The 22600-nt window shown below is 33.5% G+C and overlaps 1 protein-coding gene across 1 annotated transcript; it reads right to left on the reverse strand.

The window, feature by feature from the left end:
* Positions 1–1911: 1911 nt before the first annotated feature.
* Positions 1912–20936, reverse strand: LOC132721294 (guanylate-binding protein 5-like). The gene is made up of 5 exons (XM_060705578.1): positions 20862–20936; positions 9771–9793; positions 8970–9169; positions 4477–4604; positions 1912–2077 (listed from the first exon to the last, which is right to left on the reverse strand). The coding sequence occupies exons 1-5, from the start codon at positions 20931–20933 to the stop codon at positions 1934–1936; spliced, it is 567 nt and encodes a 188-aa protein (XP_060561561.1). The 5' UTR covers positions 20934–20936; the 3' UTR covers positions 1912–1933.
* Positions 20937–22600: the final 1664 nt, after the last annotated feature.

Below are 22600 nucleotides of genomic sequence, written 5' to 3' on the forward strand. Positions count from 1 at the left end.
GTCCTAAGACTTGTTGGCTTCGGCACTTTTTCTTAAGCTATTCACCTGGAAGCTATCCTGCTCGGGTTATTACTTCGCTTGTTAGGTCACCTTTAACCCCGTTTGATAACCTCTCGAAACTAAACCAGAGATCATCAGAGGTAAGGCAACCATTCTGTAAATCCATACTTGGTAAAGAATTCTTTTCAGTGCACACAAAACCCAAGTATGAATTTACAGGTAGCGAACTTTTCCCGAACACTATCTTCCCTAGCAGCGAATAGAGTCATACACAGTGCCTACACCCAGACTAGAACGGCATTCAGACATTAATGTAATATGAAATCTACCTATATATATATAGGTTTATTTTTTCTTCCGACAAATTAACTGGTTTTTAAAATTGCATAATTTACAATATATATTTCTCGTTCATATTCATCATACCAAGATGTTATTTAGACATGATAATAAAACATAAAAATTTAAATATATATTTATATGTATATGTGTATATGTGAATTTTACATTGTTTTAATTTGTTAAAGGGAGGTAATGTTATCGGAAAACAGTATTAAAAATAGATATTATGTTTAAGTTATCAGACCATAAAGTTAACCACAAAGAGCAGTCAGTAGTTTCAATGTGTTTACATAAAGTACATTAATAAACCACAGGCATTTATAAATTTAAATGTAGTATTTTAAGTGTATAGATTTAAACGTTAGTGAATTTTCGTTTTATAAAATTTTAATGTTTTCAAGGGATCCCTCTAGAGGATAATTTTTTTTTATTTTTTAGGTGGTGTGGGTCCGAGTCCCGCCGGGGATAAAAAAATATTTTTTTCTCGTGTCAAATCATTCTTCATTCAGAAAAGAAAAAGAAAAAATTTTTTTTTTAAAGGTGCCATTATGTGCGGTGTCTATTAATTTTTTTATTTTTTAGGGGTGTGGGTTCGAATCACGCCGGGGGATAAAATTTTTTTATTTTAAAAAAGTAGGTTATAAAAAAAGGGGGTATAACTGGAAATTATTTTTTTATTTTTTTAGGTGGGGGGGAAGCTCAATAACCTATATTACTACCATTCATTAAAGACTTAAGTCAATAGAAAAAGGTAACATCTGGAAAACAACATTTTTGTCATTGGTGACCTTGGCCCAAATGACCCCAAACTAAACCCAAAGGAAAAGGACCTCCCTAGGCACGTCCGTATTAAGCACGAATACACCAATTCAAAAGTAAAGGCTGTATGTGCAAAAATGCTTAAATCATCATAACACCAATGACCCTAACCTTGATTTAAGTGTCACCTTATTCACAAATAAATTAGAGGACTTTTGAAAGAATCCAACTATCAAATGTTGCAGATATATATCATTAAACAAATGAAATCAGTATAGATTTAAGTCAAATGAAACTTGCCAAAATAGCAACCATACAAGGCCCTAATTTCAATTGATTATAAAGGAAATAACTGGGAAAAGGGAATGCCACAGTTAAACAATTTAGAAATACCATGTACTTTGTATTGATAAATACGTGTAGAGCATATAAATACATTAGTATAGATAAAACTTTAGATATATCCAACTTGCCGGTTAAGATTAACCTTATCCATTTTTAAAGTGCTGAAAAGGGGCAATAACCTGGAATGAAATGGAAGCCATAGTTATCTTATTTACCTAGATAATGTATTTTGTATTGAAATAGAGAAAACAGAATCCAGAATGTTTCGTGTTATATAATAAGCATGTGATGCAACTCACTCGGAACATCAGCTTCAAGTTTTTTTAAACAAATAGATAATCTTTACATATATGTCACTTGCAATGTATTAGAAGTACATATTTCTCCTTTTCATTTTCTATTTTCCGCCCTTCCAGATGCTTTAGTGACCTTTATTCAATTTCGTTATCATCAAGGTTTCAAAACAAGTACATTCAATAATTTTGATTTAATTCACATTATGAAATGTAATAAAAGGATACGCTAACTTGTCCAGTGTGTCGAAGTCGAACACATTCTTTACATTTAGGATAAGTGTACTGCTCATCAGAAGTGTCAGACAAAACAATTTGTTGTCATGATCGGGATCTCCCTTTTGAACATTGAAACGAGAAATATCATTTCATAAAGTTTATTCATAATATGAATATATACATGTAAAAAATAATCTTTTTCATATTATAAATAACAATTTGAATATTTGTCAATACTATTCATATGTTCTATTAATGTTCTTTAAAGCACAAAAACCAACGCTGTAAAGAAAATGTTCTTAGGATATACAAAAGGTGTAATAACATGGAAAGGCGTTGTATACGCGGTGATAAGATGTTTTAATTTTTCATTTGCATATATTTCTTGTTTTTTTTTGTTTTCTACGAAAGTATACATTCATGATGAAGGAAACCTAGATAATCTAACAGTGTTGTTTTACTGATAATAATTTAAAAAAAACGACAATTTTTAACAAAAGTCGTATACGTATGTTCCAAACATCCCTCGTAACGCAAGTAATTGCATTTTAACGCGAAACAAAATGCATCTAAACGCAAATTGATGTACAATTATTGATAAGTGAGCCATTAAACATGATGTGATATTCACCAGCACCGAGGCTTTAGCTGAGATCAACATGGTCTTCCGGTGAGTAGCAATCATAGAAAAGCTTAATAATAATTATTTTATTATATGAATTGGCTACAATTTAAAACAAGACAGCATTTATGAAAAGATGCTCTGCCAGCGCATTTCTACAACACTAAATTATTTACTAAAATAGTAGGAACAAAAGTAGATTTTTGGTGCTTCTATGCAATAGACATTAGACATAATGCAGTAGTGTCTAGTAATCTTGGGCGACAGGGTTATATTTCAGCATTTCAAATAGAATACAATATAAAGATGTGTCTAATGTTCAGAAAAAAGACATAGTATAATAACAGCAAAGGACGAGAAAATAGGTCACATCATCGAAATCTTTGTCAGCTGATATCAAAGTTCAATTACATCTAAAACTATGCACATGGTCAAAAGTGTCTTATCTATACATAAAGGACAAGGGAGTAGGTCATTTGTCCAAATCTAGATTAGATGATTAAAAAGTTCAATTTTACTTCTGAAACTGTACAAATGGTCTTATTTCATTAAAATATTTTCAGTACTGTTTGCGTGTTCACAGGATCCAGTTTTTGCATCAAATTTGCCACATTTTCAGACTAATTGTTACCATAAAAACCAGTGTTCAAAATAGAAAAAAAAGAGAAAGACATGCATAATCTCCAGACTGTCATCTATCGATATATCAAGTTTCATGAAAATATTTTTAGTATATTTTGCGTTATTACGGGATCCAGTTTTGTGGACAGGCTGACTGACGGAAACACGGACAGACGGACGGACAGCCGGACGGACAAATGGACTGACGGAGAGTAAACCTTATGTCCCCTCCTGTTAAACTGGTAGGGTATCAATTATATCTTATTCGCGAAATGTGCCATAAAGAACAAAACGTAACAATGATGTATTTTATGATCATTTAATGAGTCTCAAATAGAAAATATGATTAATATGAAATTGTTCTGTTGACTATTGTTTGGACCAGTGCGAAAGCGATATTTGCCCGAAGATGTCCCTAATGGCCTATGAACTTAATTATTCATAACAGTGCAGTGACACTCTAGTCGGGTCAACATGGCCTAATATTAATATGGACATCTTTACGATGTGTCGCTCGCACAAGAACCAAGCCATGTGCTTTAAGGCCAAAGTCAAATGATTTTTATAAGATTTTAAACAAAGTCATGTCTGGTCAACAAATCTTTAATTCCACGATGAATTTTTAACTTAAATAACTTAGGAAAAATATGTTTATTTAATTAGTTATTGTGACACAAATAAAGGTTTAAGTTCAAATAGTGTGAACAATATCCAATTCAGCAGCCAAAAGGTCAGGGTTATACTTGAATACCAAAAGTGCATTAATAGTCATGTCCAGTCAATATTTTTTCCATTCAATGACAAATTTGAAAAGGACTTTGCTTAAAATTGTGATACTTTCAAAAAGTGTTTGCAGAGTGAGAACATTTTTTTAGGTTAAGCTAAAAGACATGCTGAAGGTTTAATGTAAAATTTTAAAAAGAACATTAAAATTGCCTTATCCCGTCATAAATCTTGTCATAAATGGATTCATTTTGAAAAAAAGGCATGTTTTGTGTGTGATACTAAGCAAACGACATCTCAACATTTAGGAAGGTGATTGTTAAATTTGGATGTTAAAATTATTGAAAAGTATGTCAGGTGGTATATTTGTCAGTCACCATGGGTGCTTCTTGAAATAAGGCATTCTAAGAAAGTGCTGCTAATGGTTAATTAAAATTTTAACACTTTTAACAGCTATTATGTATTATTTTTGAAGTAATAGTCATATTTTTAATTGGGCCCAGGTACAAGTAATATTTGAAAAAAGAAGCAAAATCAATAAGATAAGATCACCTTTTCGGGATCACCTAACCCCTCTGTGTCTAACAAAACCAATACTTGGTCCGATTTAATTGGATGTTTTTTACACCAAATCCATATCCCTTTTGTTTCTGATTGAATTGTATCGCCAAGATTAAAACCTAAATAGATTAAATAGAGTAAAAAGTATTATTAGTCATTTGGTTGATAATTTGGTTTATTGTTTGTTTATTTCTTTTTGTTTTGTTTTCCATTTAAGTTGTAAAAACAATTGCTCTTAGAAAATTTGAAGGCCTTTTTTGGGCACAAAAGCTCATGTCTCCACATATTCTCTGTACTGATGAAACAGCTTCATGTTTTAGAATACATGGTGAAAATTAAAATGCAATATGCAGCTAGATTATAACAAATGTTATAGTATAACTGAAAAGTGAATAGGAAATGAGTAAATACTTTATGTTTAACAACCATAAAGTAAAGATACTGGTTACCTACTGACAACTAGTGTTGAATATTGTACGCCATAGCTGCCTTATAAACACACTTCTAAAGTGGTGATGTCATTTTGATAAATGATACTGTGATTTGGATACATGGTGCTGTCGTTTTGACAGATGGTGCTGTGGTTTTGAAAAATGGTCTGGTGGTTTTGATAAATGGTGATGTCGTTGTAACAGATGGTGCTGTTGTTTTAATAAATGGTGATGTGGTTTTAAAAAATGGTGCTGTGGTTTTGATATACAGTCTTTTCGTTTTTGTCAGATGGTGTTGTGATTTTAATAAATGGTCTTGTGGTTAAGATAGATGGTGATGTCGTTTTGATATTAAATGGTGAAGTGGTTGCAATAAATGGTGCTGTGGTTTGACAGATGGTCTTGTTGTTTTGACAGATGCTGCTGTGGTTTTGATAAATGGTGCTCCCGTAATGATAAATGGTGATGTCGTTTTGATATATGGTGGTACTTTGGTACCTGGTGGTGTTATTTTACATATGGTGCTGTTGTTTTGATAAATGGTGCTGTAATTTTGATAGATGATGCGGTTCTTTTGATATATGTTGATGTTATTTTTATAAATGATGATACTATTTTGCTATATGGTGTTGTTCTTTTTATAAATTGGGATGCTACTTTTCTATATGGTGTTGTTCTTTTTAGAAATGGCGATATTATTTTGATGTATGGTAATGTTCGTTTTATAAATGGTGGTACTATTTTGCTATATGGTGATGTTCTTTTTCTGTAATGGTTCTACTATTTTGCTATATGGTGATGTTCTTTTTATAATGGTTCTTCTATTTTGCTATATGGTGATGTTCTTTTTATAAATGGTGATAATATTTTTACATATGGTGTTGTTCTTTCTTTAAATGATGATACTATTTTTCTATTTGGTGTTGTTCTATTTATAAATGGTGATACTATTTTGCTATATGTTGATGTACTTTTTAAAATTGGCAGTACTATTTTGTTGTATGGTGATGTAATTTCTATAAATGGTAATACTATTTTGAAGTATGGTTCTATGATTTTTCATTACGATGATGTTGAACTATTTATAGATAACCTGGTTGTTGGCAGGAACAATTTGATTCGGGTAAAATTGTTCTTGCACTATTATTTAAAAATGGAGGTAATTTGTCGTCTGTTGGGTTAGGATATTTAACGGAACAATTATCAATAATAAAGTAGGGATACAAGAGACAAAACAATTAACCGAAGAACATTTATTTAATTTTGGTGTTACAACAATAAATTTGAGACAGGATACTACGGTGGCATAGGGATGAAATGTGTATATATATATATATAGTGTTATCTGATTGGTTAATCATCTGGTGCCCACGGCTTAATTCTCGTTTTCACGATTTCGTTCCCACGGCAAAGTATCTCATGCGCACGACTTAGAAACTTGTGACCACAACATAGTGTATCGTGCACACCATTTAATTATCTCGTTCCCACGACTTAGTTACTCTTGGTCTATACATTGAATCTCGTACGCACCGCTTAATAATCTATTTCCAACGACATGCGCACGAGATAAATAAAAACACACATGTCATCTTTGTGCCACCGTAGTATCGTGTCTCCAATTGTAATACCTAAAATAATTAAATTTTTCTTTGGTTAATTTTTTGTCTCTTGTTTTATCATTCATATTTTTTCCGTTAAATATCCTAGCCCAACAGACGACAAAATGGTCTTAATTTTTGAATAACGGAGTAAGAACAGTTTTACCCTTATCAAATAATTCCGGTCAACAACCAGGTCATCTTGAAATAGTTCAACATCATCGTAATGAAAAATCATAGAACCACACATCAAAATAGTATCACCATATCGAAAAATAGTATCATCATTTATAAAAAGAACAACAGCATAAAGCAAAATAGTATCACCATTTATAGAAAGAACATGACCATATAGAAAAATAGTATAACCATTTATAAACAGAACATCACCATATAGCAAAATAGTATCACCATTTATAAAAAAGAACATCACCATATAGCAAAATAGTATCGCCATTTATAAAAGAACAACACCATATAGCAAATAGTATCACTATTTATAAAAAGAACATAACCATACATCAAAATAGTATCACCATTTATAAAAAGAACAACATCATAATAGAAAAATAGTATCGCCATTTATAAAAAGAACATTACATTTTATCAAAACAACAGCATCATCTATCAAAATTATAGCACTATTTATCAAAACAACAGCACCATATATAAAATGACTGCACCAGGTACCAATGTACCACCACAATATATCAAAACCACAGCACCATCTGTCAAACCCATAAGACCGTTTAACAACACCAGAGCACCAATTATTAAAACCACATGACCATTTATTAAAACGACAGAACCATCTGTCACAACGACATCACCATTTATCAAAACCACAAGACCATTTATCAAAACCACGGCACCATCTGTCAGAACGACAGCACCATTCATCAAAATCACAGCACCAATTATCAAAAGGACATCACCACTTTAGAAGTGTGAATATGAGGCAGCTATGGCGTTCCATGGTTGAAAATCAGAAGTAGTTTAAACTATTCTACATATGATGTGTCGGCCCTGTGAATTTTCGATTTCTATATTGTTAGTAAATAGTAAATTTGTAAAATTTACCACAATCCGTGGTTCACAGCAAACAACAAAACTATCAAACTCTAATAGGGCCAAAAATATAAAACATTAGCCGTCTATTTGTTTGAGAATCTTAAGTATCCTTAGTCACCATACAATGTACTGCTTTTTTTATAATCTAGAGTTTTAGATTTAAGATTTTCTTTATATAGCCCCGGAAGCCATTTATGTCCAACGAGCGGAACATGCCAATGATATGCACAATTAGGTATGGTCTAATCACTACTGTGAATTTTGTTTAAACCCGCCAGCAGCTTGGCCCAAGAATGCTCAAGCGGCCATTTTGTGCAGCGAAGCAGAATGTGCTGGTGATGTGCAGAACTAGGTATGGTACTAAATACTTCTTTGAAGTTCCCTCTAAATCCAACCAGCAGTTTAAAAGCCGACACGATTTTTCTATTTATAGAACTGGTGGCCATTTTTGCCGAGCTAAGCAGAACGTGCCCGCGATTTGCACAACTAGGTATGGCACTGATCATTTCTGTGATGTTTCACTGAAATCCCATTAGGATTTTGACCTGTGAAAACAGGACAATATCTTTATATGATAAGGTCTCGATGTCGTTTGGTGTAGCGAAACAAAAATACCGGTGATATGCACAACTGGGATTGGTACTGATCGGTACTTTGAAGTGTTGTTGAAACCCGAATGAGTTTGACCTGTTAAAGTATGTAGACGTAGACGGACAGATAGACGGCGAAGGCAAAAGCAATATGTCCTTCAAATATTTCGGAGACAAAATAATTTATAAAACGTTTAAATTTCCACTCATCAGTCATCAAATTGAAATGTTTTGCTATTTCAGGTCAATTTAAGCAGATAACTAAAACATTGGTTTAGCATTTTTTTCTTTTTTATCCTGTGTATTTCTATAAAACAATCGTGCTTTTTTATTTCGGTTATAGCAAAGATAAAAATTGTATTTTTTAGAAAGTTGGCATTGCTTTAGATGAGAAACCAAACAGAAATTTACCACACTTTACAAAATCTTGAAAAATTTGTACACTAAACTACATGGGAGAAGAATGAAAGGGGTCTTTCTTGAAAAAAAACAACAACAAAAAACAAGCAACAACAACAAACATATAAAACAACAAAAACAAAAACAATTTTAATGGCAAATCATTAAAAGCTCTAAGTGTTCTGTAGAATACCTTTTTAATGCAATGTTAAGATAAATTATAGAAAAGAAAAGAAACTTTATTTCAGACATGTACATAATAATATAAATATTCAAATATACATCAAACAGCTTTTATTCTGCCTAAATGACAAGTTTAGTTAACTGTTGCATACGGTTTACGCCAACGATTTTCATAAAAGACCAGGAATGAATTAACACAGATGTCCTACCTGATTTTTCACCTGCAATCCAATTCATTAGATAGGATTTTCCAGATCGATATATTCCGCAAACACCGACAACACTGATTTTCTTGTTTATATGTGAAAGTGCAGACAAAACAGGGCCATCTAACTGCAAGTGTCCTTCTCCATCTGTATAAATTAATCTGTGCGGCTTCTCAAAAAGATCAACAATAGTTCCATAGCACCTGTTGGACATTAATGTCTTTATATTATAATGATATTGGAGCGATATCATATTAGTGTGTAAATGATAAAGAAGCGCCAATGATATTGGAGCATCATAAACGAGTAGCATTGTTGCATTGCAGGTTAATTAATACATATTTAATGTAATTCAAATGAATGACGCAGTTTTACCAAATATATGTTTAATTCATAATGTAAAATGACAATGATTTATGTATGTTATATGACAATGTAAATGCAAAATTGCGCCAGATGGATAAAATATGTCAAGAATGATTGATAACAGTTCTACATATAACTCCAAACGCGTGCATGTATATCAATTATAATGAGTGTATACTTATGATGTCGACATTTTATGTTGTCATTATATATAGTGGTCATAAAGCCCCGTCTGGTAGTTTAGAATTTGGTTTTTGACTAGAGAAGACGTTGAACGCTTGTAGTATTAAATTGTAAAACAGTTGTGTGTTTTCTTTACTCCACTATACCACAGCATTTAAGAGACAGAACACAAAATGAGCATAAGTGTTTGTGTGTGGAAGTGAACACTAAAAACAATTCAAGTATATTCAATTGAATATTAAAAATAAAACTTACGGATCTGTAATTGTTAGATTTCCCTGAAAAGAAATAAAAAGATGCATTAAGATAACAACCGGTATGGTGCCATAGGAAAGATTAAAGTGTTCTTTGGAAAACTAGCATTCATATCCGTTATATAGAATGTGTTGTCATAAAATTTAAAATGAATATATAGGTATTTAAACATATTAATATATACTAGTTTTTAATTCTAATATTCACTGCACGCATCCCTTACCAGTACCATATTAGAATTTCTTAACTTAACAGTGCCTCAAATTTGTTGAGCTTTGTTACATTAAGCTCGTCCAACGTTTTTATAATAATAACAATATGTTCGGCTTGGACTCTAGGTTTCAGTATTACAATATTGTTATTCCAAAAGTGCTGGAGGATTGAAAGTCTTAGAATATCACTGACTATTTATTGTTCATGTATCAAAATATTGTTAGGTTTATGCATATAATATAGATTTTCACAATATAACACAAGATTAAGGCGATAATGTCATTTTACATATTTTATTTTCAATTTAATCTCGCCAATGTCGTCATCTCCGATGCTTACCGGATTCGTAACCAACGGGTTTCATGTAATTTCGGAGGTAATCGACGTTACAGAGCCATGATGGCATCTTTTTGCGATGATTATGACAAAGAACAAATCATGGCCAATATCAGAAATCTTAGAGGTTTGAATCTCACGTGACTATCCCTTTGAGATTAGGAAGGCGAAAAGAGAGCTCTGGCCTGAATTTAAACGTATAAGAGAGGGGAACAGTTGACTTATGTTAAGCGTTATAACAAAGGTTATATTTATGTTGGTGAAACAAGAGACACGTATACCAAAGACATTTTCTCAACTTATCAAGAAGGACCAGGTATAACGATCCAATAGCGGCGCATTTTTATATAAACGGGCACACAGTCAATGAATTTTGCAGATGTTTGAGCACGAAAAAAAAAGATGCACTGGCGTTTTTCTTGCATAAAATGTCTAATCTGGTAATTTCGCGTTTTGTTATGTGTTTTATGTATAAAAAAACGGGTTTTAATACTGTTCACGTACAAGTGCGAAAACATGTGACAGTTTTTTTTACTGATGAAGCTATCGGGACCGTCATTAAACTCAGCTAAATGACTCGCAACAACATTGCGTGCACGCGTGATTATATTCACTTATTCATGCTTTCCTCTCCGTTAATTTATATCTTTGTGCGCGGTCAGAATGTATAAAAAGACTCCAAGTTTCACTTTTAATTTCAATATTAGGAAATTTAGATAATGTATATGTTGGCAGTACTTTAAAATACTACTTTGTAAATAGTACCTGCACTGTTCTTCTAAATCCAAAAATATATCTCGATAAAGTAAAGAATTCTAGATATTGCTTTATGGTCTTTATATCTATGTTTTGTTTGCATATGTATGGATGAAACTAGAACAGAATTAAAATTATTACTGAAACAACATATAGCATGTCCCAGATCCGACTATATCAATCTCAACATATTGATTAAATTATTATTGATCATCTAACCGTCAACTCATGCGCTTGCAGATTGATAAGTTTATGATGATTAGAACAGTCTCTGAAGACCTTTTGTGTGCAAAAAAGGTCCATTGATAATTGTTATACAAATGTAAAGCTTCATATTTGAAGTTTACAACAATTTTGAGTTAACATATTAAATCATGGTACATTTTGAGAAATTCAAGATAGCCGCCAAGATGGCCGCCAAATTATTGAAAAATGGCTCATATGTATTTTACCTGATAAAATTAGTTCTTTTGTATATTGTTTACTAGTATAAGTGATGTAAGAACTTCGCATTCTATTGGAACATTATGAAAGTGGAGCCTTTTCCATTATTTATTCATATGCTCTTAATTTCAAAGATAATTTCTGCTAAAAAAGCATAAAAAATATCAAAAATTGACATAGGGCTGACATTTTTTCCTATCAGTCGAGGCATTGCGGAGAAAATGAATATTTTTACCATATATTACAAAGACCTGAACACAGCTTACTAATTCGAACCTTATTGTTATCTTTATTTTGTAAGAATGTGGATTCTGATATTCTGAATGTGGGTGGGGTAAACGAAAATTAAGTCTGTGTATTTTGTGAACTGGTATGTTATGATAATTGAAACTATGAATAGTCAATATGTATTGGACTTTGACGTGTACCTAAATTTATAATTAATTATAAAAGGAAGAATTGCTATTTTGTGGATCAATATTCCACATGTTCTGTTACCTTGGCAACGTAGTAGTACAATGAAAGACATGTAAAATAAAACACACCTGTAAAGTATGACACCTTCCATTTTTAGCATTTTAAGCATGTTGATAAGAATGACATGATTATACCATACACAAATTTTAGATAAATAATCTGTGCATATTGTCATGGTAACAAATTGAAAAAATCTGTAAGATTTAAAAGGAGTCACATTTAATTCTAGGAAATTGTCAACACATATAACAGTCGATATTCTAAAATAAAATAACTTATTTGCATTATGCATTAGTAGAAATAGCTTTACTCAGCTTTTTTTAGACTGCTATATATAGAAACATGTCATGTCAAATGGGTATGTTGAAATTATTGAAAATGATAATTTATGGTGATACAATAAATAACAAGAGCTGTCGGTAGGACAGCAACGCTCGACTGTTCTTAGTGCTTGATAGTACAAAAGCCTTGATAATGTTAAATTTCCTAAGTTAACAAAAGGGCAACATTTTTCTTTAAATCCATGTTACAGTTATAGGCCTTGGAGAGAGTCCTATTATGCTCTCAAAGAAGAGTATAAAATTTCATGTTGTTTCAAAGCCATATGTCAATGGAAATATTTTAGGTATTACAAAAACTTTAACGTAAATTCTAAGTCGAAAAAGGGGCATAATTCTGTCAAAATGCTTGAGAGCGTTACCTCCACCTGTCTACAGGTTGGGGTCATGATGGTGAACAAGTGTGCAAAGTTTCAAAGCCATATGTCAATGGACTTTGAAAATATTTGAAGTATTACAAAAACTTTAACGATCGAATAGTCGAGCTAAAAAGAAGTCAATTTATATAAAAATGTATCAAATGTCAAGGCTCCCTCTGAAACTGTGCAATGGGTAGAAATTTCAGATTTTTGCTAAAAATGAAAACAATAGGTCACACGTTTAAATTCTAAGTCAACTAATATCAATCTTTTATTTCAATCAAATATATTATTGAGTTTAAAATTTTTTGTTGTTGCTTTTATTATGAAAATTCATTGACTAGATTTAATTCTAGGTCAGCTGATTTCAAAATTTAATTCGGCATAATAAGAATACAAAAAGGTCACTAGAAAATATATCTAGGTCAGCTGGTATCGAAATGCAATGGTATGTCACATTGTGTGTGTTATCAAAATTTCTATAGCTCCGAAAACAAGAAATAAGGTCACTAGGTTTTAATATCTAGGTCTTCTTACACCAAAGAGCAAGACGACAATTCTTTCATCAAAAAAAGTATTGCGTTATGAATTCAAATTTAAAGAGTTGATTTCTTTAAAAAAAATCGACATCCAGGGAGGGCCATTTTTAATCCAGGCATATGGTCATAATTTGATCACCCGCAAACTTAGCTCTTTAGGGAAGGTATCGGATGTGAAATATAGGCGTCTGTTGTTTGATCCCCAGACGACAAATGATCCCGGACATAAAGGGTTGTGGTCATTTGTCTGTCATCAAAGTCAGGAGCTTGTGGAGAAATTGGTTATTACTCGTCTGGTTAGTTATGTATGAAAGTCAGATAGTTTAACCGACCTCCAAGCTATCACCAAAAAGGTGGTGAAAATGGCGTAAAAACCAACCAAACAAAACAAGCAAGCATAAATTTACCAAATTTTGTTGTGATCTATGTACTGTTACTACAATAGATGGTGATGATGATTTTGTTGATGATGATGATTATTGTTGTTATTACATGTATTATCATTATCATTTTCCCATAAACAAAGATTATAAATGAATATTACCTATCTATATCAAACAAAATTATGATAATTCATTATGAAAGGACGGTTGCTGTATTTGTTTAATCCATAGAGATTATATCGTGTGTTCTAAAAAATAATGGTATTCCAAACATTTCATACCATCAGATGCAGAATTCATTTATACAAAGAATTAAAATAAAAATGCAAAAGCGTTCTAACGCGAATAAAGGCGTTATTACGCGAATCAAAAGGCAAAATTACGCGAATCAAAAGGTGTAATAACACGAAAAAAGGCGTATCAACGCAAATAAAAAGGAAAAGTAACGCGAATATAGAAGATATAACGCGAATTGAAAGGCATAATAAAGCGAATCAAAAGGCATAACAAGGCAAAAAAGGAGTCATAACGAAAATCAAAAGGCGTAATAACGCGAATAAAGGCGTTTTAACGCGAATCAAAAGGCGTAATTACGCCTTTATTCGTGAATGTCGTTCCTAATTAAGCTATAGGTAATAGGCTATAGGTAACTTGATTTGGAAAAACGTAATGTATTAGTAAGTCACATTAGGATGAAAGTCTATCTTAATTATTGATAGGTATGCTTAAAAGGGTGATAGTGTTTCTGTTAAGTCATTATTATAGGAGACATTGTCTTCTTTGTCTTTATAGAAAAGTATCTATAGTTGGGTGATAGTAACCTCTAATCTGACAAAAGCATACTTATCAATAATTAAGATATACTTTCACCCTAATGTGACTAACTTATACCTTACGTTTTTCCAAATTGTGTTACCTATAGCCTATTACCTATAGCTTAATTAGGAACGACATTCACATAATTAGAAGATACTACAGATTATTAGGTAATCATACAGGATATATCCGAAGATAATTTAACATATGACACACATATAACATAAGATAAAATAAGATATAAGATAAGATAAGATAAGATAAGAAAAGACAAGAAATTTATTTACTATAGTGACATGTGTAAAATCAATGATGTGATACATGTGAATTCAGAGTAACTGTGTTTACGTCCAGTCCAATGGACCTATAAGTCATCAAGTCACCTTATCTCGGCAAATATTAGAGTCTTCATTAGTTTATGACAAATAGTTTGCATGATTACTGCGCAAATGGTATGATAGTTATTGTAAATGTATATTATATTTTTCTATACGAGTTTATATCTTGAGCAATAAATTCCGATCAATTTTGGTCCACCTTTCAAGTTACTAGGCCATTTGGTTAGTATAAATATGGTATTAAATTGGCATTTAAATGCGCTTTAAATTACTACGCCTTTCGACTTGCGTTATTATGCCTTTTGTTTCTCATTATAATGCTAAAAATGCATTCGCGTTATAACGCCTTTATTTGCGTTTTTGCGCCATTTGATTCTCGTTATAACGCCTTAATGCGCGTTATTACGCCCTTTTAATTTGCGTAAAAACGCTTTTTTTTCGCGCTATTACGCCTTTGCATTTTTATTATTTTTCATTTTAATTGACACTATTAGGCTTTGGTATGTTTATGATTATTTATAAACATCAGTGATGTTCATTTATGACCTTCTATTATATCATTTATTGCAAGACGCTGATTTCATTTATTTATTTCTTTTGTTTTTAAATCTGCAAAATATGATTTTCAAGACACGTCTATGTATTTGAAAATGAAAGTTTTCTAAAACAAAAAAAACATACACCTTCATCTGAAATAGATATAAGATAGATCTGTATTAGACAAATGAAACAATATTATGATAGCTTAATGTGAAAGGTGACTGCTGAATTTTTGTCAATCCACGCAAAACATTTTTTGGAGGTTATTTTTTTTTCAAAGACGACCTCATGTATTGGAATACTCAGTAGCATTATATGTTAAATTCAGATATATCTTATTAAATGTAAGAACGTGCGTGTGATTCTCACGGCACTACCTATCAACTTGTGGTTATAACTTCGTCGCGTTATAATCACACGTGTGGACTTTTCCTCTAAGAAGCATTATACTTCAAAAGATCTATATGTATATGGCTACATTATTTGTATGCAGACGATCATAAAGTGGCATTTAAAATTAGAGCTGGTGACCATCACAGCGAAGAAATCGTTCGCCAAAAACTCACTGACTGTCTTAATGATATTGTGTCATGGATGACCAGATTTAAGTTAAAAATGAACAATAGCAAAACAGAAATCATATTTTATGGTACAAGACATCAGCTGAAGAAATTGAACATTACCAGTGTCAATGTTGGTGGGGTCGAAGTCAACTGTGTTGACAATGTGAGAGACCTTGGAGTACAGATGACCATCACTTTAAGTTTTGACATCCATATTCAAAAATAGTGTCAGATTGCACACATGCAGTTAAGAAATTTGAAAACAATCAGAGAACATCTCACTCAGAAATCTGCAGAAATCCTTGTTCACGGTTTGATTTATTCACATTTAGACTTTTTCAATGGATTATTCGCGGATATTCCAGCCTACCAACTTGATAAATTACAACTTGAGCAGAATCATGCTGCTAGAATTGTCACTGGAGCTACTAACTATCAATCCAGAGCTGAAAATCCTTAAATCACTCCACTGGCTTCCAATTCGAGCAAGAATCATGTACAAATTGTGGCTGTGTTTCGTGTTACAAATGGCACCGCTCCATTGTATCTTCGTGAATTGTTCACTAAATGCCAGAGTCAGTACAGGAAAAGACAGAGATCCTCATCATCTAGCCACACTCAGTTTGATATACCATCAACAAATTCAAAACTTGCTGATAGATATTTGGCTATTGTGGGACCTAAATGGTGGAATTCATTGCCAGACTATCTGAAGGACATTACCAATGAAAATCAGTTCATGGCCAAACTTAAAAACATACTTGTTTGGACTGTTTTTCAACTAGAGTTGTAGATTGGCTGTGCCATCGAGACTGGGTTTGGGAGTGTCTTGATCAAGCATATGTGTATAAAGTCTTAATACTGTACAGCGCAATCGAATATTTAAAACATTTTTGCGCTATATAAATGTCTTGTATTTGTATTTATATATTGATAACTATCAATCGTCTTCTAACCTTACCTTCAAGCACTTGTGAATATAAATGTATGTAAATATTAGGGGATGAGATACCGCGTATACCAACATGACCAACCTTATCTTCAGGTCTTAGTTAAAATGTAATAAATCAAATAACTTTAACTTCTGGGTTATAATTGCCTTTGCTGTTTTTTTTACAAATATTCATCAGAAAAATATAAAATATAACAAGGGTGCCATAGTCACAAAATACGCCCGTTTACGAAAGCTTTAGATGGAGATGGGGGCATTATGGACAAGTGTTATCTAGCAAGCAAGTTTTTATTCTTGGCACTGTGTTGTTAAACGAACCTTAAAACAAATCAATAGGGAAGATATGCACAGGATGTGTGACCTTGACCTTGGTCGCAGGGACCTGAATTTTATGCACGGCACTCAGCCTCACAATGATGAACATTTGTGCCAAATTATATTGAAATCCCTCTATGCATGTAGAAGTTTTGCTCCAGACAAGCGTTTTTTATGAGCTCTAACTGTGACCTTCACCTTTGACCTAGAGACTTGGTTCATGTGCAGGGCACTACGTCTCATGGTGGTGAACAATTCTATAAAGTAACATTAAAATTCCTCCATGCATGTAGAAAATATGCTCCGGACAACATCTTGATATTTAATCATCTCCAGTGACCTTGACCTTGCAAATATTAACCTAAATTAAATGTGTCACACCTGTAGTCATGATAGTTACCATTTGTGCTACAATCCATCAATAAATGATGACTAAATGGTCCCTATACACATCTTCAAATTGTTATCTGAACTTTGACCTCTATGTGTAACCTTGACTTTGGTCGCAGAGATCTGAATTTTGCGTGCGACACTCAGCCTCACAATGGTGAACATTTGTGCCAAGTTATATTGAAATCACCCTATGAATGTAGAAGTTTTGCTCCGGACAAGCGTTTTTCAATGAGCTCTAAGTGTGACCTTGACCTTTGACCTGGATTATGCATGGAGCAATACATATCATGGTGGTGAACATTTCCATAAAGTATTATAAAAATTCTTCCATACATGTAGGAGATATGCTCCAGACAAAATCTGGATATTTCACCATCTTTAGTGACCTTGACCTTGCATATATTGACCTAAAGTACATGTGTCACAGCCGTAGTCATGATAATGACCATTTGTATTACAAACCCTCAATAAATGATGATTAAATCGTCCCTATACACATCTTCATATTTTTATCTAAACTTTGACCTCTATGTGTGACCTTGACCTTGGCTGCAGGGACCTGAATTTTGTGCGCGACACTCCATCTCACAATGGTGAACATTTGTGCCAAGTTATATTGAAATCCCTCTATGCATGTGGAAGTTTTGCTCCGGACAAGCGTTTTTCAATGAGCTCTAAGTGTGACCTTGACCTTTGACCTAGATACCTAGTTCATGTGCGTGACATGGCTTCTCATAATGGTGAACATTTCTATGAAATTTCATTAAAATCCCTCCATGCGTGTAGGAGATATGCTCCGGACAAAATCTGGCTATTTCATCATCTTTAGTGACCTTGACCTTGTATATATTGACCTAAATTATATGTATCACAGCCATAGTCTTGATAATGACCATTTGTGTTACAATCCCTCAATAAATGATGACTAAATGGTCCATATACACATCTTCATATTTTTATCTTAACTTTGACCTCTATGTGTGACCTTGACCTTGGCCGCAAGGACCTGAATCTTGCGCGCGACACTCCGCCTCACAATGGTGAACATTTGCGCCAAGTAATATTGAAATCCCTCTATACATGTGGAAGTTTTGCTCCGGACAAGCATTTTTCAATGAGCTCTAAGTGTGACCTTGACCTTTGACCTGGTTCATGTGCGCGACACTGCTCCTCATAGTGGTGAACATTTCTATGAAGTTTGATTAAAATCCCTCCATACATGTAGGAGATATGCTCCGGACAAAATTGGACGCCGCCCGCCCGCCCGCCAGGGGCGTTCTCATAATACGTCCCGTTTTTCAAACGGGCGTATAAAAATATAAATATAATATAGATATTATATGTATTTACAAGGAATTGACGCCTGCTGTCATATTTAAAAAAAATCCTATAAGATATAAGGTGTCAAGTGCTGTGTGAAAGCTGTAAATGTTGCCCCGTACTTCACTTCAGTGTTGTTATATTTTTCTGGTCCTTTGGGATCATTGATGCCAGCACGATTAAGTGTTGAGAATTAAGTACCGCTAAAGCCGGTGCTAGGGGCGTGAGGGATGTTGCACTTATTCATTATCCCTCATGTACAGGCTCAATCAAACATAGTCTGTAATTCTTCTGTAATTTTGTTGTGATCAGTGCTTTCGAGATATCACTTTGTTTCCAGATTTTTATACTTCAAAACAGCAGACCTGTGTCAAGTGCTGTGTGGCAGCTGTAAAAGTTGCTCCGTACTTCACTTCAGTGTTGTTATATTTTTCTGGTCCTTCGAGATAATTGATTGCAGCACTATTAAGTGTTGAGAATTGAGTACCGCTCAAGCCGGTGCTAGGAGGCGTGAGAGATGTTGCACTTATTCATTATCCCTCATGTACAGACTCAATCAAACCGAGTCTGCAATACTTTGTTTCCAGATTTTTTTTCATTACATTTCCGTGTTTTGAAAAACATACATAGCATTCGCACAAACATTATAGCAATAGAAGCAGAATTTATTTTTGAAAAAAATGGTATATATTTCAAGTTAAATTCCAAATTTTACCATTTCATTTTTAAATGTTGAATTCTGCTTAAGCCGGTGCTAGGGGGCGTGGACGGTAGTTTGCACTTGACAGTACCGTCCATGAACAGGCTCAATCAAACCGAGCCGGCTTTCTTTAGGGATTCTTACTTTCTCTATTTTATTAGACCGTACGTGTGATAATCTCGGCACTATTTTAAATCGCAGCAGCCGAATGCTAATACATGACTGTTACTAATCACTCATGCGAAGTTTCGGCAAAAATCCCGTCAGCAGTTTGCTGTGAAAGCCGGGCAAGGTATTCTATTTTAAGCTCTGAGGGCCTTTTCGGGCAGCAAAGCTGAACGTGCCGGCGATGTGCACAACTGAATTTGGAATTAATTAAGTCTGTTTTGTCGATATAATGCCATGTCAAAGCCGGACAAACTAAATACAGGCTAAATACGGGCGGATGGAAAGACGGACGGTGAAGGCAATAACAACATCTTCCCGTGAAAACGTAATTATAATTCAAACAATTTTTGTGACATAACATTATCATTGATTTATTTGTGGCGGGGGGGGGGGGGAAGAAAACTAAAAAGGTTACATAGCGACTTTACAGCTTTTCCAGTGGATTGAAAATTTAGGAGCCCCGCCGTGCATTATTTCAGACACTAGTACATTCTGATTAGATTCATTGACGTTTTATAATTATACAAGCTTGATAGTTCATCATCCACGGTCAAATTAAAGTTATGTTGCATACATTTATCCATCATGGTCGTGTACCTATCAACGTGGTCGAAATTGCCTTGAGAGCACACAGTTCAGTTCACCGGCGCTGTATGAGTACATTTAAACTCTGTAAAATCTCCGGGGACGCACTGAATATGCACGGTAGAAACGCTTAGCGCCTCGGTGAACGCCATAACCTCCTTGCCAACATAAGCGTTAGCACTGCGGCCCTTGTGCGCTTCCGCGGAGCACCTACTTCACTGTTCGAGTATCAATTCGCCGATTATTTGGGCAATACTGCAATTTCATCCAAACGCTTTGTGACGGCTTTGTTTTGAGCATGCTCAATGTGAACACAGTTTGTCGATGTTCTACGAGACTTCGATGTTTCAGCGATACTATGGCGATACTTGCAATCGTACGGCGCTCAGGCGCTCTGTTTGTTGAATTTTCGTGGTAGCCTTGAGAACGCCTCCCTGGTCTGACAAGGGTTTTAACATAAACATGATTGCATGTTGTTTGACATTTAATTCTTTCTTCGCACACTTTCAAACTTCAGTCAAAATATGGTTACATATATTCATATTTTCAAACTTACCATTTTCGATCTAATCTGTATTTCATCCTCTTCCATTTCTGACCATGCATACCCTTCATAGTTTGATGCCATGTTAACTGAAAAATAAAGTAATCATGTTGTGCAGCTTACTCAACTTAAATGATTTATACACTTGGTTAAATTCAATTCCTTCCGCTTCATTCGTTGTTTAGCAGAATGATTAACAGTTTCAGTCTCTCTCTCTCTCTCTCTCTCTCTCTCTCTCCCCCCCCCTCTCTCTCTCTCTCTCTCTCTCTCTCTCTCTCCCTCTCTCTCTGTCTCTCTCTCTCTCTTTGTCTCTCTCTGTCTCTCTCTCTCTGTCTCTGCATCTTTTGAAGACATAACATCTTGCACTTGTTGTTTCAGAATAAAATACTTCTGGACAAAGTGTGATCCATCGGACAAAATTACATGAAAATTGCAGACTAGGTTTGATTGAAGATAATGAAATCAATGATATATGATTTATGATGATGTAAAGTGTCAGCCTGAAAGTGATAAAGCACTCTCGATTTTTGTCATTCTTTTGCTCTTATTTAAACTCAAATTGACCTTGACTCATGTACGACATTAACCTTGAAGGTTATTGAATTTTGACTGAAAGTTGCTATATTTTGTCTGTAACTTTGTAATTAGTTTATACTTATTACTTGGAAAAATCAACCCTGTGGACAAGTAATTCTGAAATGTTGGATTATCCTTGACCATGCACGCTTAATAGAATTGTTTGTCAATATCAAATAATTAAATTTTGGTAAGGTTGTCACATTTCTTTTGTTAATCATACACAGAGAAACCGAAGATTGTTACCGGGGAGACATGCTGAATAATTTAGATATGAAATTGACCTTAAATAACCTTAAATGTCAAGGTTAAACAATTGACTACTGTGTTTATAATCTCAAATTTGTCATTTATATATGGAAATGATTCATACTTGGACAAAATAACAATTGTGAATAGACCCACCTATTAAAATTAAAAAAGAGAGAAAACTATTATTTTCATTAATGTCCGCTTTTCAGAAATGTGTTAAAACAGTAAATATGTTTACTTTTATAAACTAAAAAGGCGAGCGCGAGTTGTCTCCGATCGGAGGTGGCTCTTTTTAAATTATACCCTGCATTTAAAATATATTTAAGACTATATTAATGCCATGCAATTCTGGATGGTCTATCAATCCCTTAATAATATCCACTCTACCTTTAAAGTTGAAAAATGGATTTCGGCCGTTAGCAATCAAACTGCTGTATTTTAATTAATAGGAAAGATTTTCTGAATATTTTTGTTATTTTACATCATTTCATTATGTGTGTATAAACCTAGTTTTGAAATCAAATATTAAGGTCATGTCTTGCGTTTGCTATTTGGATCAACATATCAGACCTGAGGGTTACCACCCACAAGAAAGGAGCCCATGTAACGAATATTTCAATCAGAACGGCAATATATATATATATATTTCTTCTGGACATTCTACCATGTTTCAAATTGTTTCTTGACCTCAAATAATGTTCAAAGAAATTCAGTCATCTCATTCATTATAAATTTGTTGATAAATTGATCAATATGATCTTATTCCATTCCGATGATGATTTTGGAGGAACCCTTTCCACCCAAACATGCTAAATGACTTTTCTAGCACTACATGTATTATAAGCTTTTGAATTAAGTCAATTAGTTCAAGTTAGTTGAAGGTTAGGCTTTAAATCAAATAACATAAGTGTTGATGATTTAAG

The sequence above is a fragment of the Ruditapes philippinarum genome, unplaced genomic scaffold (assembly GCF_026571515.1).
Source record: "Ruditapes philippinarum isolate M1 unplaced genomic scaffold, ASM2657151v2 ctg9465_1_1_1_1, whole genome shotgun sequence".
Classification (NCBI taxonomy): domain Eukaryota; kingdom Metazoa; phylum Mollusca; class Bivalvia; order Venerida; family Veneridae; genus Ruditapes; species Ruditapes philippinarum.

What these genes read in the sequence shown, in the direction of transcription:
- LOC132721294 (XM_060705578.1), bottom strand. Translation starts at nt 20,933, where the DNA reads ATGGCATCAAACTATGAAGGGTATGCATGGTCAGAAATGGAAGAGGAT. An exon ending in TACAGATTAGATCGAAAATG is followed by an intron (nt 9,794 to 20,861) that starts GTAAGTTTGAAA and finishes ATTTCTTTTCAG; the next exon opens with GGAAATCTAACAATTACAGA. An exon ending in GGTTAGGTGATCCCGAAAAG is followed by an intron (nt 2,078 to 4,476) that starts GTGATCTTATCT and finishes AATGTTCAAAAG; the next exon opens with GGAGATCCCGATCATGACAA.